Source organism: Crocodylus porosus, unplaced genomic scaffold (genome assembly GCF_001723895.1).
Source record: "Crocodylus porosus isolate Cpor-Errol unplaced genomic scaffold, CroPor_comp1, whole genome shotgun sequence".
In the NCBI taxonomy this organism is placed as follows: Eukaryota; Metazoa; Chordata; order Crocodylia; family Crocodylidae; genus Crocodylus; species Crocodylus porosus.
The window spans coordinates 44,531,135-44,550,515 of record NW_017728910.1 but is presented as its reverse complement, the minus strand read 5'-3'; the positions used below and the strand labels follow the sequence as shown (position 1 = coordinate 44,550,515).

Sequence of the window (19,381 nt, the reverse complement as noted above, 5' to 3'; positions counted from 1 at the left end):
TGGACTTATATTTGGGAAAAAAGCTTTTTTCCTGAAATCAAACCTGAAAATTTGGGGTCAAATTACGTGAAAGCTGACTCACAATCAAACAATATGGTAGTTGGTATTTAGGGGGGTCTTCTAAAGCAATGATTTTCAGCCTTTTTGGATTTTAAGCCCACCTCACTCCCAACCTGCACACTCCAGTCCTGCCAGTGCCCCTCACTCCCGACTCAGGCCCCAACCCCTGCTGCTGCCCCTCACTCCCAACCCACTTCCCCAGCCCCCCCAATGTGTGGGGTGAGGGGTGAGTATGCATATGCCCTCACCCCCACACACCCCGATTTCTGTACCCACAGTAGGCATGGGGCTGCAGCCTGGCTGGACTGGGCAGGAGCCGCCTCCATCCCGTCAGGCTGTCCAAGCTGCCTTTCACCGCACCTCCCTTCCATAATAGAGTTGCAGCCTAAGGGGAATGGCGGTGGTGGCTGGGCCAAGGCACTGCAGTAAAGCTGTGGCACAGCATGAGCGGCTAGCAGCAGGAGGAGGTGAGGGCAGTATACACCACCCCGCCCATTACTCCTCACGCTTACAGTGGCACAGCTGGCATGAGGGTCCCAGCAATGGTGGCAGCAAGAAATCTCGCTGCCCTGCTGTGCCCTCCCATGCTGGGTCCCACCTGTTGGGCCAGAGAGGCAGCTCCTGCCCAAGCTGGTCTGGTCAGGCTGCACCCCCAAGCCTGCTGTAGCTGCATAAATCTGGGGGGGGGAGAAGAGGGGACATGTGCACCCCAACACATGGCTTATGATCCACCCCCCAAGCTTACCTGCAGGGAGCTGTTCTCCACCACTGCCTGGCTGCCACGTGCATGTTTGTGTAGGCACACGTGCATGTGGTGCCCCCTGCTGGCCTCCTCCTGCTCCCCCCAGCCCCAAGTATTTTTAAAGTTTGTTTGTGTCCTTGTTATGTTTTCACAATCCACTTTAGGTTGTGACCCACTGGTTGAGAAACACTGTTCTGGAGGGAAGATTACTAAGGAAAAAAAATTATCTTCTGACTATGATTGTGGTCAAACACTGATACGGGCTCCCTAGAGACATGGACCTGCCATTTCTAGAAATGTTCAGGAGTAGGTTCATAGATTCATAGATGTTAGGGTCGGAAGGGACCTCAATAGATCAATCGAGTCCGACCCCCTGCATAAGCAGGAAAGAGTGCTGGGCCTACATTACCCCAGCTAGATACATATCTAGCCTTCGCTTGAAGACCCCCAAGGTAGGGGAGAGCACCACCTCCCTTGTGAGCCCGTTCCAGACCTTGGCCACTCGAACTGTGAAGAAGTTCCTCCTAGAGACACTGAGATGGGACAGTTTAGTCAGGGAAAATTCTGCCTTGAGCAGGGGACAGGACTAGATGACCTCATGAGGTCCTTTCTAGTCCTGCTTTCCAAGATCCTAAAATCCAATGTCTATTGTCATTAATTATTTTATGTAGTAACTAAAATATGACAAATAGAGATTATGAAAATGAGCTGTTCAAAAGTATTTTAGATTTATTTTCATTAAATAATGGCATTCAGATACCATGCAAAGAATGTTAAGTAAGTAGCAAATAACTGTTTAGAAAACCCAGAGAAATAGGACTGGAAGGGATCTCACAAGATCATCTAGTCCAGCCCCCTACTCAAGGAAGGATCAACCCTGACTAAACCATTCCAGCCAAGTGTCTGTCCAATTGCTCTTGAACATTTCCAAAAATGGATATTCCTTTTCTTAAATATGGGCACTATACTTACTCTTTTTCAATTATTCAGGACCTCACCAGACCTCCATACATTTTCAAAGAGGATAGCTAATGTCTCTGCAATTACCTCAACCACTTCCTTCAGGAACCTAGAATGGATCTCATCTGGCCCTGTTGACTTGAAAGCTTCTCCAAGTAATCCCTAACCTGTTCTTCTAGGCTGCTTGCCTCCTTCCCCATCTTTGATACCAACTGCACTTGTCATCTGGTAGCTGCCCCTATTTGTGAAGACTGAAGTTAAAAAAGGCATTAAAGACTTCCTCCTTTTGTCCATTATTTGTAACTAGATTGCCTTCCACATTCCTTAAGGGACCTATGGTTTCCCTGGGCTTCCTTTGATTTTTGATATACTTTTGGATCCTGTTTTTTGCTTTTCATGTCCCTTGCCTGTTGCATTAAAAATTGTGCCTCGGCCTTCCTAATTTTATGCCTGCATGCCTGTGCAATACTCTTATACTCTCCTCTAGTACTATAACTACATTTCTACTTTTTGTAGGATTCCTTTTTTGAGTTTCAACTCACTGAAGAGATTGCTGTCTAGCCAGACTAGCCTCTTGCTGCACTTCCCACTCCTCTGTTGCATCGGTATAACTTACTCCTGCACCCTTAAGAGGGCCTTCAAAAAGCATATCCAGCTCTCCTGGACTCCTCCCTTCAGACTTGCCCCAAGGGGATCCTGCCCACTAAGTCCCTGGGTTTGTTAAAGTCTGCTTTTCTAAAGGCCAGTGTCTTTATTTTGTTGCTTGACCTTTTCTTGAACTGTATCATTTCATGATAACTGTCAACCAAGTTACCTTCCACCTTCACATTCCCAATTAATTCCTCCCTGTTTGTGAGCAGCAAGTCAAGAAGATCCACCCCCCTACCCGCCCCCAGGTTGGCCTCTCTACCATCTGTATCAAAAAGTTATCCCCCCAAACACTGCAAGTATTTGCTGGATTTCTTGTACAATGCTATATTTTCTGCCCGGCAGAGGTCCTGATAACTGAGGTTCCCCATGAAAAGCAGGTCTTGTGATTTGGAAGCTTCCATCACTTGTTTAAGGAAGGCTTTGTCCACCTCCTCTTCCTGGTTTGGCAGCCTGTAGCAGATGCCCAACATGACAGCCCTCTGATTGCAGACAAAAACATCATGTTTGTCTGTTACTTAGTTTGGACCATTTGCTATCATATTACTATCAGGCTATAAATGTTAGCTGGTTTGTAAAGGTTTGTTGTCTGAATCACAGTTCTATTGAAAGCCAGGCCAAAGCAGCATCAGAACGCTTTGTTCTGGTAACGAGTAGAACAGTGTTTCCAGAATTTGCTTTGTTCAAATGCCACATAACATTAATATCATGTCTCATCCACTAATAATGACAATTTTGCTCCAAATCCCATGATTCCCTCTGGATTTACAATCACTTTCATCTTTCATATAATTCAGCTTGTAGTGGTACAGAGCAATATTAAATCTAGTTATTGTTAGAAACATCTACTTCTTGCAAATAATGTCATGGTCCAAGCAAGAGCTAACACAATGAACCTCATGCAAGCAGTCATGATTCTAAGAGGTAAAAAGGTAAAAACTGTGCCAGCATTGTCCAAACTGTTAGGCAATGCAAAAGGAGTTTTAAAGAAAATTTTTTTCAAATAGCAAGTCTTTTCTATTTACTGCAAGGCAGCCAGGAACTAACAAGTTTCCAATCTCCGAATAATTTTATACAGTTTTTCTGATTGCCTTATGTGAAAAATGTTGCCTCGATGTATAATATTCTAAACAATTTTATTGCTGTAAAGATTGGCTGTTTAGAGACAAATTCTTAGCTAAGACCTAAAAGCATTTTTTTATATTATTCTGGGAGCTCATCATCATGCTATCTGATTCGAAAATACATTAGAGAAAGATGGTTCAAGTCAGAGGAAAAACTCCCTTGCCACCAAATACAGGTAAATCCCCCCACTGACTGAACCCATTAAGCAGGTTGGCCTTTTCCTGGGTGTCGGTTATCAGCTGTCTTGTTTGGTTCAGCAGGAGTCCAATGTTACCCTTGCCTTTTTTCTGACTTCCTACATATCTGAAAAAGCACTTTTTGTTATCCTTCATATGTGAAGCCAGATGGAGCTCAGTTGCAGCTTTGGCTTTCCTGATCCGCTCCCTGCAGGTACAGACCAGTGCTGAGTACTCCTCCTTGGTGGTAATTCCAGCCTTCCATCCTTATAAGTCTCTCTTTTGAGGTGTAGGAGTTCAAGGAGGAGTCAAATTCCCTGCTGAGTCAAGGGGGTTGCTGCGCCCTTTTGCTACCCTTCCTCTGAAATGGGATGGCCATCCCTTGTGCTGTCAGGATCGCTCCCTTGAGAAGCAAACACTCCTCTTGGACACCTCTTCCTGTTGAGTCATGGTCCCTTAGGGTCTTGACAATGAGCCTCAGGAGTTTGTCAAAGTCAGCTTTCTTGAAGTTGAGGACTTCGGTACTGCTGACTGACTTGCCAGCTTTGCAATGGATAGTAAAGGTGATCAGCTCATAGTCACTATCACCCAGCTTTCCATCCATTCTTAGGTCACTGACTACGTCATCCCCTTTGGCCAGTACCAGGTCCAACAACGCTTTACCTCTCATTGGCCCATAGACTTCTTGAGTCAGGTAATGCTCGTCCACGCATGTAAGGAAGTTTTGCAACCAATCAGATTTGACTGAGTGCTCTTCCCATGAGATGTCCAGGTAGTTAAAGTCTCCCATGACAACCATGCACCAAGAACATAAGCCTCAGCCAGTTCCCTGGTGAATTCCTGGTCCAGCTCTTGTTCCTGGTTAGGGGGTCTGTAGTAGACTCCTACCATGATGTCCCCTGAGCCACGTTCCCCACATATTTTAACCGGAGAGACTCCAGTCATCCTTCCTGGGTGCCAATGTCAATTTGGAGAGACATGTAGCTGTCCTTGACAGAGAGCTACACTCCCACCACTTTTATCTGCACGATCTTGCCTGTACAGGGAATAGCCATCTATACCTGTGGTCCAGTCACAGGTGGAGTCCCACCAGGTCTCTGCTATCCTTATGAGGTCATAGTCATTCTTGTTTAGCAGGAGGACCAGTTCCTCCTGTTTATTCCCCCAGAATGACCTCATATTCTGTCAGACCACCAGAAGCAGCAAATTCAACAGAAGAAACCTACTCTTTAAACTAGCTTTTTAAAACTAATACCAGAAAAAAAAAAAGCAGTTTATCTAATTTCTTCCTGGAAGCTGGTGCTTGAGAGCAGTCAGGTCCAAACCATATAGAGCTTGAGACACTAAAGCAATACTTTTAGCTGTACTGAACAACAGATGGGAAGTTAGTACAGATTATGGGGTTTCAGTGTTCAGATACACATTAGATTGGCATACTGCCATAATATATATATATGCTAAAGATATTTCTGTGGTCCAGTATGAATGACTGCCAGTATCACAAAGAAAAGCTACATCCTGAGATGAGAGCAGAGGGGAGTCCAAAACAAAGCTATTACCAATCCTCTTCACCTTCTTGCACATGAAACGAATAGATTCCTCTAACATAGAGCTAATCTAATACAACTTAATATTCATCACCAGAAGAATACTTTCTTCAGTAATAACCAGCCTGAGTAAACATCAGTCTGATAAAAATCTAGAAAGTCAGCACAATCTAGATGAAGTTTCTCAATATCCTCCTTCAGCAAATAGATACCAATCTCAATTGCTTCATACTGTATTTCAGTTTTTGCTCCAAACTTCCTTATTTCTATTGGCCTATTTCAGACCTAATGTCTGTCATATTTATCCAGATTGACCTGTTTTCCTGACAGTTTTTTTTAACTCTTTTTGTACAAATTTTAAATAATTTCTTTCTAGAAAAGTTATTTTCTAATTAATAATTTTCACATGTATGACTATTTGAACAATTCACTTCATGTATCTGTTGGATGTGTTCAGACACAACAGCAATGAGTGCAATAGAAAAGTCTATATATGTGAAACAATTTGGAGTGATCAATAAATTCTTTATTTCACGCTGGACAGAAAAAGGCAAAGAAAACGTAAAATATGCCTTTTGTTTCCTAAATGGTAGAGAAACATTAAATAATTTTCAAAAGTTTATTAGTGACAGTATTAACGAATGCCTGCTAATGAATAACTATATTGTCATGCGACTTAGTACTACCCAAAAGGTTTTTAAAGTAAGATGTGAGCTTTACAGCATTAATCCTAAGATTTTAATCCATCTGTGAACATAGTAGTTAGAAGAATTATCCCAAAATTCTAACGGAACTGTATCTTAAAGATCTGAAGTATTCCTCCAGTTTCCATTTTTCAGTAACTGACTCTTCCAGATTAACGTAGAAGTAATTTTATATACCTACAGTAGAATCAAGGTGTTTATAATAATGCTTTCTAATTACATTTTTAAATTGCACTTCTGCTAACACAACTTAAAAAAATAAATAAATAAACTTACTAGACAGAAAATAAACATTTTGTTCGATTAACGTAACAGGAATTCAGATAGCGAGAATTCAATTTATGGTGTGACACATGATGTTTTATAATTATTTTCTTACCTCAAAATCAATGAGTTGTAAATCAGCTACTAGGGTGCTAAGAAGACCACTATTGTACAGTTCTTGAGCAAGCTGTGCCACCGCTTCTGTTTGCGGCTCTTTTTCATTTGTCCCATACAAGATTTCTTTCATGGCAACTAGATTTTTTGAAACCTCCTCAGTGGCCTGAAAAATAAGGGGGGTGGGAGGGAGGAAAGAAGATAAAGTGATATACAGAGACAGACAAGTTTGCTCATCATTGTAGGAATCACAAATCCATAGTTCTGATCAACTGAAAATTTCCATTAAATTATCAGAACAGGCCAACCTGTAACAAGTAAAACCTAGACACCCTGTGATCAGGGTAATATAAGCTATTACTTGGGACAGGAAAAAAAACCAGACTTAAAGAGAAGACCCAAAAGATTCAGCTGACAACACAATAATCATGTTATCTACAGTAAACATATTTTCCCTTACCTCCTCCTCCTGACAACCTTTACCCAATTCAAAACCTTTCTGTTATAATTTAGGGAAGACTGACAAGCAGCATAATTTGTTTTGAATCTGTAAAACGGATCCGGGTACAGGGTGAACCCAGAAAACACGATATGGGATCCTACAGGATCATTTCGAGCAAGTTTCATAGGTACACCAGATATGTCCCTACAAACTGTGCATCCAATTAGGTTTTTCCCCTCAGGTTTTGGATACATGTTACTTTTTCACTATTATATACACTCTTGTAGCACTACAAAAAGTGGGCATCTATACATTCAGGTTTTTGTAGAAAGATGGCAAGTCTTCCACAAGAAAGGTCTGTTTCAAACAGGAATTTCTTTGTAGTGCAACCTTTGGTAGCACCACAAGTAATGCAGACAGTTCCACGTAGTGTGCCACAGGAAGTCTCTCTGATCCCTAGCATGCCACGACGAACGGAGGGAGAGTAGCCATGGAGAGCAGGGCTGCCGGTCTGCTCTTCCCCAGCACCAGCAATAGCTGATCAGGTGGGAGAGAACTTTCAGACAGCTGTGGCTACCACACATGCCTTTCAGGCAGCCAAAAAACCTGTTGTTACCCCCAGTGAAAGCCGTTTATAGTGAACTGTTGTCGCTGCTTTGTGTGAGCTTGTCATGCTCACTGACAGGTTCCCCTGAAGCCTCATATTACCGACTAGCTGAAGAATGCATCTTTCAGGTGATTTTGTAGTGCTCCAACCAGGGCAGGACTGTGCACATGTGCATGCCCATAGCACACTGTCCTTGTAGCACTGCAAACATGTCCAAGGCCCCAGTTGTATTGAGTAGAATAAATGTTGAACAAGTGGAATGTTTCTACTTCAGTTCTGAAAAGGAGCTGGGAAGACACAAACCTAACTTATAAGTGATCTCTGAAAGTCAAATGGCCCAATCTGACTCGGACAATCTGACCAAACGTGGAGTAATTAAAGTGCTCTACATGGTATGCTTTGTATTTGGGGTTAGCCCCATATCAGGGCTAATGCATTCTCACACTCCCATTAGTGCTCCCAGAGAGGTTCACGCACTTGCCTGAGGTCACACCATGTTCCAGTGACAATATAAGGACCAAAAGACAAGTATTACAAGCTGATTCTAACATGCTGTTTCAGTCTCCAACATACCACATGGTAGTAATTAGCTCTTGGTCATAAGTGTCACTTCTAATGGATTGTGGACCATGTGAAACTTATGTAAAACTACCCAAAGATAACCTTGACTTCAATACCTATAACTGAGTGTACAGTGAAAATAAAACTGAATAAACACTAGTTCAAAGTAAAGGAACTGCTGCACACAAAGGTATCACCAGCAAGGTGATGGTCTTTTCTGAATGGTCTAAACAACTGCTAAGCACTCATGATTCCTGCTTCTGACAAGGAGGCTCAAATGTGAATCCAAGTGTACATGAAACTGATCTGGGAACTAAAGGAGGTCAAGTGGAATGGAAGGTTAATATTCAGGTACCAGAAGCTTAAAGTCTCTCATGCTATATCAGACTAAGACAGGTAGACTTTTCTGATAGAATATTGTTTGCGTCTTCCACACACACATGCACACCTATGTGCGCAACACACGCAAAACTCTGATAAGTTGATGACACTTGAAAAATCCGTTGAACAAAGAATCAGTGATATTAGCATGCAGATTCCCTCATGACAATATAAATTTAAAGAAAACTTAAGCAATAACTTCACTCATTTTCATGACAAAACTAGGAAATTTAAGTTACAAGCTATGACGCCATGTTTATATGAACCAATGACATCAAAAATGTTTGCATGACTTTTCATAATAACAAACATCTCTAAGTTTGCTCTAGACAGGTATGTCTCTCCAAAGTTTTGCCACCCTGAAATCTACAAGGTTTATGGCTTCCCCAACAGACACAAAAGCCATATATTTTGTCTGAATTTGTACAGATACAGTGCTTGAGCTACAAAATCTTTCCTAAAGTAGGCATGACAATAAGCTTTGTGTTAACAGAAATATAAGAAAAAGATTGAGAATATAAATTCATGTTAAATGTTTAAGTCAGGGAAGATACCTCCTCACCTTGGAGTCTTTGGCTCCTAGTCACTGGGTGCATCTACATATGCAATTAATGTGCACAATAAACTTGGAGCTTATTGCTCCAGAGTTGAATTCATGCACAGCACGGTAAGCCAGGTTGGAGCAGTCCTGGCTAGCAAGGGACACAGGGGGTAAGCCTACCAGCCCCAGGCTGCTCCCTCCAGATTAATGTACGTTGGAGGGGCTGGCTGGGGCACAAGGGTGCTTCAACGCAGGACTAGCCAGCAGGCAGCCTCTGCATTGAAGCAACCTTGTGCCCCAGTGAGCCAGGGCAGTGTCCACACATGTGCTGCTTCAGAGATTTTTTAAAATCAGCAGCAGGACAGTACTTGTATTTACGAGTACTATCCTGTTACGGAGTAAACTAATCTACTCTGGCCTAATAGGGGCACATGTGTAGATATGCAACATTTACTGTGCAGCTTAGTCAGCTACACAGTAAACAAGTCATGTAGATACACCTACTAAGTACAAATAATTAATAAATGGCTTTGTTATATACTGCGCAAACACCACAAATGCTGACTAGCTATAGTCATATACCTGCATTTAGCAGGCATTTGTTATTCTAAATGCCTATGAAGCAGTATCCAAGTGATGTATAGTACTGAAGTTTTCTATTATTTTAGTTTTCTAGTATTACAGTATTATAAGCATGGATTTGTGTAAGCACTACCAAAATATATATACTGTTCAACAATATCTATATTAGGAACACTAATATCAATCACAGAGGTGATTAACTGTGTTACTTTGAAGTGAGGTAGAAGGTAGGGCACGGTGGTGCCTTAGGGACTAACATCTGACCAAGTAAGTTGCTGTCTGTGAAAGCTCATGTCTTTTTGAAACAGTCTCTAAGGTGCCACCCTGCCCTACTTCTGTCTATTATTGATTGCATCAGTTAAGGTACACCAGCAAACGAATTCTCAGTGAAGATCTACCATAAGGCAAATTTCAAGCTACTCGTTTCAGTTAATATGGATGCTTCCCTCTACCTCATTACTTCAACCATGTATTATTTATTTCTCCCTCTGATAAATAATTTCATTTCATGAAATGGACAAAGCAGAGAACTGAAGCACTTAATCTTTCTTTTTTCTTCAGCTGTGAGCATTATACAACTGCACTAGAGTGATTCATTATAAAATAATTTAAGTCACCGAATGAACTTTAAATGACTCGTAGATAACATGACATTAAAATTCAATCTGAGAAGCTAAATCAGATACACATACTGTATTTTCTGTCCGTATAGTAAAGACAATTCTAAAGGGCCATTAGCTAAATAATTCAGTTCCCAACTGAAGACCTAGGGTAGGAGCAAGACTGGAGCAAGCAAAATAGTTCAATATAAGGTCAGGGGGCAGGGAAGAGCAAGTTCACCAAGTTTATTATGCGAGTAAATATTTGTCTTCACAACAGTAATTATGTGCGCCACAAACTAAACAAACTGGTAGTATAAAAATAAATGCAGAGGTAAGCCAAGGTGGGGGAAGAGATGGAATAAATACCAACTAATGCCAATATTCTAGAGCAGACATAGGCCCAGTTTGTACTAAAGGATTTTTTTAGATGCAGAAACAGGAAAGTTGAAAAACAAAAAATTAAAATTTATTCCTTATTCAAATAGCAACAAATCAAATATTTAGTCTAGAAAGTAAGCATCAAGGGAAAAGTACTAGTAGCACATTGGTATACAAGTTTATACTTATGAATCATTAGCAATTTTCAACCTTCTGAAGCAATCTCTTGTGAAGTTCCCCTCCAATAATTATCTAAATCAGCAGGCTATGCTCTCTGACAAAGTAGTGAATGACTGCATTCAGCAGAGTACACCAGCACTTGCAATCATTGCACAGACAGTAAGTGGTGAGAGGAAGTCATAAGTCCTTTACCAAAAGATCCCGTGTATAATTAGGTAATCTTCATCCTTGTACTAAGCAGGGCAAAACTGTAAGATATTCAAAAGATTTGAACTGTGTGCTTTTTATTCTTTTAATATCTTTTTTGAATCAATATAATTGGTAAAAATTCAACTTTATGTTTCTTTTAAAAACAACCTCAAAATTACACGTTTTAATAAAAGAGATTTTGTCTAGATACTAAGGCAAGTATTGGATAATTAAACAAGATGCTCCCTATCCTGTTTCTCTATTGGATGCATCTGTACCTGAACTTGTTTTTCCATGTTAATTATGCGGCATGCACTCGACATGAGCACGCATATACACAGTTTGGCATTTTATAATCTGTCTTTCCATCTTTCACACGTGAAAGAACAACAAAATCCATACTAATGATAATCCCAACACTCTATTCCAAGGGAACCTGTTTAAATGATTTCTTCACAAATCTATATTCCATAAGCACTGAGCCATTACATAATATTTCAGAAAAGTAACCAGATTAGATGCCGTCACAGTAATATTAACATCCTTCTCGTACTACTTCATTGGAATTATTATAAATTATAAATAAAATAACAAAAACTAATGTTAGTACATGATTATTAAAGTATGAGTTTTGTTTTTGAAACTTCACCAATAATGTGTGAAGAAGGTGTGTTTATCACTTCAAATGGTAAAAAGTCTTCCATAAAACTTCTCTTAGAATACTGGGTCATTTTAACATAAAATGAAATATTAATTCTAAAATCTATTAAAAATGCAGGTCTTCTTTTTTACTCCACAATAATTAGGGACCTACCGAATTGGCGACTGTGTGATTTTTGTGGAAACTGTGAATTTGGGCAGGCCCCACAAAAAATGATAGGCTCGCTGCAAAAAACGCTGAAAATTAAATGCTGGCTCCCCAGAGAGAGACAGCAGTCTTCATGGTACTATGGCCTGGCCGCTCTGCTTCCAGGGCCAAAAGGGAGAAGGGGGGCTGCCAGAAAGACGACTGCCACCTCCACCTCTTGTCACTGACTGGTTGAGAGGGGGCAGGGCCCTCTTCAATTGGTGAGGGGGGCAGGGCCACATGATGGACAGCCCTAACAACCAATCAGCAGTGAGGGGCAAGACCAGCAGGGCCCCAAAGCCAATCAGAGCACGTTCAGCCCATGAAAATGGCAGTCAGCCCCAGGATCTACCTGTGAAATTGGCCGGCTGCCTCCTCAAGTTAGGTAGACCCTAACTATAATGCGATCATTACAGATAAATTATACAGTATAGATTAGAAAGATCTTTAGTTCCTTTACTTATTTCAAATTCCACATGTTCTAGGATAGGTAAAATATGAAACTGCATGTGCTTATCTTTAAGAAATGTAAATCTAGTATAGAAAAGATATGTAATTTCCAACAAAATACAAATTCAGTTAAAATCCTGGAAGGATACAGACACCATTACCATAAAAAGTAATCCGCATTAAACACAACTGACAACATTATTTACTATACTGCTAATCCTGTGCGTTTGTTATTGTTATTTGGCAGGTACTTAAGTAGAAGGTGGAGAGAGACTGAAAGAGTGATAATACATTGACTATCTGGACAGAATTGGATTTTGCTGCATCTCTTTGGGAGAAGAGATTTATGAAAAAATCAGTATAGTCCACTCTGGAAACATATGAAAACTCCAGATTTTCTCTGAAACAGTAATTTTCACTAATGACAGGTGCTGAATTATCCTGCATCCATTCACCTTGCAGCCAGGGAACTAATCTTTTCAGCAGCACATGAAAGTTCTTTTAAAATAGTAGTTGGAAAGCTATACTGCACAGAAAATGAAAAGTATGGGCTAGGACAGAGAAGGTTTGCCATCTATGTTCATCTTCAAGATACATATACATGCAGACTTTTTTTCACTGAGCCCTAGTACAGGGATAAGGGTGATAGGTAGACCTAATCAAACTTGTCTTCAAAGACTTTTCTCTAGAAAACTGGAATTTCAATTAATGTTCTTTTTTATGAACAGAAAAAAAAATCCAATTAATGTTCTCCATTAATTTCAATTAATGTTCTTTATATGGGGGGGCGTGTTTTGGTTTTGGTTTTCAAGTGTCAGTTTATATATAATTTTTTTTCGGTTGAGAAACTGACACTTGAAAACCAAAACATTTCCATTCGAACATCTGCTACAGAGCCTTATGGTGGCTACACATCCTCAAACCTCCTGACTAGACTAAGCTTGACATTCAACACACGCCTTCCATGAGGAACTGCCTCCCCATCCCAGGGTACAAAGGGAACAAATGAAACAGCTCTACAACTACTTCCTGGAAGAAGAGCCAAGTAACCGGAAAGAAAGCCAAGCTTCCCCATATCCACAAAGGCCTGGCGCTTTTTGGTCTACTTTTTGCCCTCAAAGCAAGAACCCAGATATGGACTGATGAAACAATTATAGTAAGTTAAAAAAAAAAGTTACAGACATCTGATCTGTGGTAATCCTCACAGCTTCTGCTTAATCTCACAGTTAGTAGAAACTAAACTAGGGTGGTTTACTTCTGAATAAAACAAGTGCTAAATTACTGAAATTTAATTTCCACTTAGTAGTATATCGTAAGACAAAGCAGAGCAGATAAGTGTGTCACGCAATAAGTCTGCCTCTTTTCAACTGGGTGTAATTTTTTGTTTGTCTATACTCTGTCCCCAAGAAAGGTGAGATGGGTTTCCAACTTGTTAGTCCATATTTCTGCCTAAGTGGGCCTAAGGGATGAAGCTAATATTTTCCAATAGCTTTCTGATGAATGCTCCCTCTCCTAAACATTTCAGAGTATATAAGTGTGGTCCTCACCATCCTCTTTCCCTACGATAGGAGTTGCAATAATTAAAAACACACAGAATCACTCAGGAATGGTCAACCAATAATGATTCTGTTATCTAACTATACTTACAAGAGATAAATAATATGATAAATTTGGAAGTATCACCTTGTGCAATAGCCAACATACAGCTTTTTTCTATTTACTCTTGCATGTTCAACTCAGTCTTTCCTAGTGTTGTTACATGCACTTGTCACATCTCATTTCAAAGAAGACTAAAAAAATATTTGAAATATGGATAGAGTCTTCAGCTGTGTTTGAAAAGCACCTGCTCCAACCCTGGCCCTTCAATAAGGCCGCAACCCTAAATGAAACACTGGGGAACTACTGCAACCAACATCTTTGGATGCATCTGTTAACCCATGGCATCATACAATTAAACTACACAATTAAACACTGCATTCCACAAAGTATTAATCACCTTTTGTTTAAAAGAAGACTAATTTATTAATTATCAAATAATTAGGATAAACATTTTCAAACATGAAAAAGGGTATATAAAAATAAGACTCTTTTAATGCTAGATGCAAGTGACACATGGGAGAGAGCTTGAAAGACACCACTTTCAATGTGCCAGAAGTTTATGCTTTGTCACTGAGTAGTCACTACAGTGAGTCCAGAGGGGAAGTTTTCCGGAAATAAGACAAATAGCTAGTTTAATGTGGTTTAGAAAATATTACAGGTTACAGTATGTATATTTTAAGTTCCTAATCATGTGACTATTTAGGTTTAACTGTAAATGGGTAAACCCCTAAACATATTTCATAATTTAGTTTTAAATGTAAACAATTTGTTTTTTGCCTCAAAATGTTTGTACTCTTTAAAATCTAATATGAAACATTGATATACATTGTAATTATATCCTTTATGTTGCTTAATTATCCATTTCCAGACACTACCATGTACAGTGATTTTAAATTCATTTAAAAATTGTTCCAAAATAGTAATTATTACCAATAATTTTAAATAAATATCTGGAGAGAATTTTAAAACCTAGCATGTTTTGAGGTTTTAAACAATAAAACTTATCTAATCCCCCCATTCTTAAATCTTCAGATTTGCTTAACATTCCAAACCCCCATCAGAAGATACAAACATCTTGTATCACCCAGGATGACACAACACATCTTTTGACAAGCAGAAATCTAAACAATGATGCTAATATACAATTTTGCTAGGAAGTAGACTGCTGGTACATTTTAAAACTTTATTTTTGTGTGGTTCCTACAACAAACAGTTTATATTTTTTTCTGTAACAAGATGCAATATATGACAGAAAATGAGTGAAATTGGCAACAAAACAAAGCATAATGATAAAAAAAACCCAGATTTGAGTGATTTAATAAACTCAGCAAGTCCTGATATCTGCATAGTACAGCATATATCATTTTAACTAGCTACTTCACATGGATGCACAACCTATACATTACCGACTGACTGACTTTTATAAGTTATATAGGTCTTGAGGAGGGACCTTGCACAGCAATAATCTAATAATGAACATTCAACTCTTATATGATTTATTCAGGAAACTGACAAAACTCAGTTGCTTAATAAAGTGATTGTCTAATGAAGGTACAAGAATTGCATTCCACATCTTGAGGCTACTTTGGAGCAGTTTCTTAAAGAGAGGAAGTTGCCTAACCAGCATGGTTAGGTATTGCTGTACTCCAATAAAAACTCCACTCATCGTCTCGAGTTTTAGGCTAGGGACAGACATTACACATAAACCGGCTTAAGTGATCAGAAACTGGTCTAAACCTATAACAAAACAGATATTTAGTACACATAAACCAGTTTGAAAATGGTTGAAACCGGTTTGAGATAAACCTGATTGAATGTAGGGTTTGGGTTCGACCCAAATCAGATTCAACTGATTTGGGTCTGTCCCAGATCCCTTGCTGGTTTAAGTTAAACCAGATTCTCCCAGCATCCCGGCATGTTCTCTGGGCTGGGCGGGCCACTCTGCTCCAAACAGCAGAGCTGGCCCCTCCCTTCTGCTCCCTGGCAAAGCTCCGGCAGAGACTACAGGTACAGCAGGGTCTGCTTGGCTTCTCCCTGCTCTACCCCCACAACTCACTGCTCAAGCAGGGATCCTCTCCCCCCCTCCGATCTCCCACTGCACAGACCCCAGCCCCACAAACCCTAGGTAGGCGGTATGCTAGCTAATGCTGTCTGTGTGTGCATCTCCAATTTCAGTGGGACAGCCAGACAGAACAGTGGCTTTTGGGAGCTAATCAACAGGTCAGCTGGTAACATCCCTCGGAAAAAAAGCTGTTTAAGAAGAGTTTGAACTAATGGAGAGAGGCTATTGTTTTGCTGATGGTGTGATAAACACTGTTATCAGCCCCCTGCTGGCTTGCTTGCCTGTCAGTTTGCTGCATACAGTAAAAAGAAGCAGGGAGGGAGATTGAAAAGCTCCATATCATCAACAGGTGCATGCACTGGACACCTCCCCTTGCCTCAGAGTGCTAGCCTGGGGCTGGAATCTGGCAACACTCCCACCCCTTGAGCAGCCAGTGGGGAAAAGCCTGGGAGAGTCTAGGCAGAGCTCCCTATTCAGTGCCTCCTGCCGGGGCCTGGCCGAGGCACCCCATACCACAGCAGTGTGCAAGGGGAGGGAGAGCTGCTCTAGCAACCCCAGCTTCTAGCCTGAGCCACTGCAGGCATGTACCTGAATTTCCTCAGTCCAGAGAGAATGTCTGTATGGTTACAAACTGGTTCAGACTAGCCAGGTTAGACTAACCTGCAAAGGTGGAATCAATTCAGGCTCAGGCTTTTTGAATGTCTGTCCTTAGTCTTAATAGCCAAGCTAATACTGTTATCTATATTTGGGCAGCATGTCTGTATTCCTGGAGTGGCTTCTAAGTAACAGTCACTGCTCTGTGGGAAGAGATGTTGGGCCACAAGTATTGAATTATCCCCTTCTCCACAAAAGTTGCTTCCAATAGACTAGCAGTGCAACTCTTCTTCATGAAAGTTACAACTGTAATAATTCCATCAAATTGTTTCCTTTTGTACATTTAGAAAAGTATTAATTTTGAACATATCAACTGCCAGTGGCATCAGAATCCATGACCAAATAACATGAAAGCCACAAGTTCAAAAGATTACACAATTATTCTTTAGTAAAGGAAGTGAAATAATATTTAAGCACATAAATAATAGTTAAGCCATATATGACTGAATAAAACCTATAGTTGTGAAAAGGAAATGTAAAATTTAGCAAAAGATGAAATCCCATTAAAAAAACCTACCTTTTCAGCCTTTTTGTCAGAGATATCTTGCTTTTCTAGTACTGCCATACTGTCCTTCAAGTTCTTCACTATGTCTGCAGGAGACTTGTGGGACTTGCCAAAGGGGAATGGCATGATTGCAAGTTACACAAGTCCTTCTTCTGTAAGTCTTGATTCACCTGGAAACAGACAAAAATAGATCAAAACAAGAAACAGCAGATTGATAACAACCGGACTGACAGAGGGGTAATGAGTATTATAAAGTAATTATCAAAAGGTAATATCAAAAGTTTAACAAAATAACAAAATCATCATTAAATTGCATACTAATTCAATTGGGTTTCTGATACTTCAAAATGTAAAACAAAATCTAAGCTACTTTTTTTCTGGAATAATACCCAGAGAACCAAGGTACTACACAAACACATAAAATTACATGCTAACATGACAGAAGTGCCCAAATTATTTGAATTTACACTGGCAAGGAAGTCACTAACATGATATTCTGTCCTTGCTTCTTTACGTCTAATACTGGCAAATTGCCCATCAAGCAGGACAGGGGGCGGGGGTGGAGGGCATGGCAGGCAGGGATAGAAGCCCACATTTACCCCCACATCCCCCCTCCATTCAGGGCCAGGACCATTTCCCCCCACCCTTGGGTCAGGTTCCAGCTTCCCCCCTTCCCACCACTTTAAATCCAGGCCCACTCCCCCCTGCCATTTTGGGTCCATTTCCCCCGCAATCTCCCCCCACTACTTCAGGTGTGGGCCCGTGTACCCTCCCCCACCAGCTGTTCAACACAGCGCTGCTGCTGCCTCCTAGGAATGGGGGGGGAGGTTGCCTGCGGAAGTGCTCCCCTGCTCCAGCCCCAGGTCCCACTGTCATGGGGGCCTTCCGCTGTATGTGTGTGGTGGGTGGGGGGAGGCGAGACCAGCACTGTGCAGCCAGCACCCTGTGCCACACCCACTTCCAAGGAGCTGGGTTGTGGGGGGGGCCAAAACTGCTGGCCTCGCCCCCCACTCTGTCCACTCCATCGCCACTATCATGGCGACACGCCACCACTGCCACCTCCTGTCTAGAATGCTCTTGGAGCATTCCAACTGGTTGTTTCAAACAACCATTCAGAGTGTGAATAAAGCGTTACAGACAGACAGACAATAGTTTTTATATATATAGAAGATTACTGCTGTAAAGCACTGAAACTTGGGTTTCAAATTGAAGCCCTATTATTCTAGAAAATAGAAATGTTACCACCAGTAAAAGGATTTTAAAAAGCTTCTGCATTCTTTAATCTCATGTAATATGACCTCAGTAACCAAAACTAAATTGTTCATTTTAAAGAGGTGTCCCTTCTGCCCAAAGAGGGCAGAATTTTTCAAAGAATACATAGTTGATAGTCCATATATCATTTATTAAACTGAAAGTGAAAATATTTTCTAATTTAAAAGTAAATTCTTCTGTCATTATAAATATTTAAATGCCTAAGATTTGTTACTCAACTTGTACTTCCCCTTTCACACAATAATAAAAAGCTTTCCTCGGAAACAACTTCATAAATCGTACTTCTAGAACTATGGTCTAGATACAAAGGAACAGGAAGTCCTGAACTAAAAACGCTGATGAGTTACTACAACTGCTAGAGACAAAAGACATTTGAAGCTGACAGAGCAGAGGTGACAATGTTATTACAAAGCAGGGATATCACCCTGAACATCAATTGTTTTCTTTCCCCACCTGGTGTCAATGAAAATAACCAGTCAGTCAGAACAACTAGTATCTACTTTACAAAGCTCCTCATTTAATAACCTGTCACTAATTAAGAATATTTTAGCTCAGGAGGACCAGGGAAATTAGGCTGAGTCAAATTTGCCCTTTTCAACACAGGTGTCCAGAAAGGTCTCTTCGCAAGTTTCAATCATTTCAACATTTTACAAATAATTTTTGCAAATGCTTAATCTTAATTTATAATTTCTTTAATAAACCAGTTACACTGAGTCTGAGACCAACAATTTGAACACACAGAAGGATACAGGTTCCCAGACCTATTTAAAATCTTAGCCAAAAAACCCAGCTATTACATGTGTTATGATTATAAAAATTACAGTGACTTCATTGTTTTTTGATGCTGTCCTAGATGATGCAGCTACTCGTAAGTAGAGGCAACAAGTAGTTCTAATGTTAAATCATACTATTCTTAGATGCCAGACAGAAAGGTATTAGTATAAGTTTAATTATTAAAATTACATAAAACTTCCAAAGAATTTCCACTGCTAAAAAAATACAAACATGTCTTAATGGTATTTTATAATAATGTGTTGACCACTACTTGACTAGAGCACTATTACTTCATTTCATTCTTTAAAAAAAAACAAAAAACCAACAAACAAAACCCATAAGCCAAAACATCATGATCACTGTTGTTTAGGAAAACAAGAATATCAACTATTATTTAATACAAGTTATGCAAGCT

General features: G+C 40.2%; 1 protein-coding gene across 1 annotated transcript in view; it reads right to left on the bottom strand.

The window, feature by feature from the left end:
• Positions 1 to 17,090, bottom strand: part of CAB39 (calcium binding protein 39) — a 29,780-nt gene extending 12,690 nt beyond the window's left edge. The window contains exons 1-2 of the mRNA XM_019533097.1: positions 16,933 to 17,090; positions 6,342 to 6,506 (exon numbers count right to left, since the gene is read on the bottom strand). Of these exons, the coding sequence (XP_019388642.1) occupies positions 6,342 to 6,506; positions 16,933 to 17,046 (279 nt within the window). The 5' untranslated portion in view covers positions 17,047 to 17,090. The remainder of the gene's footprint in view (positions 1 to 6,341; positions 6,507 to 16,932) is intronic.
• Between the last annotated feature and the right edge of the window lie 2,291 nt (positions 17,091 to 19,381).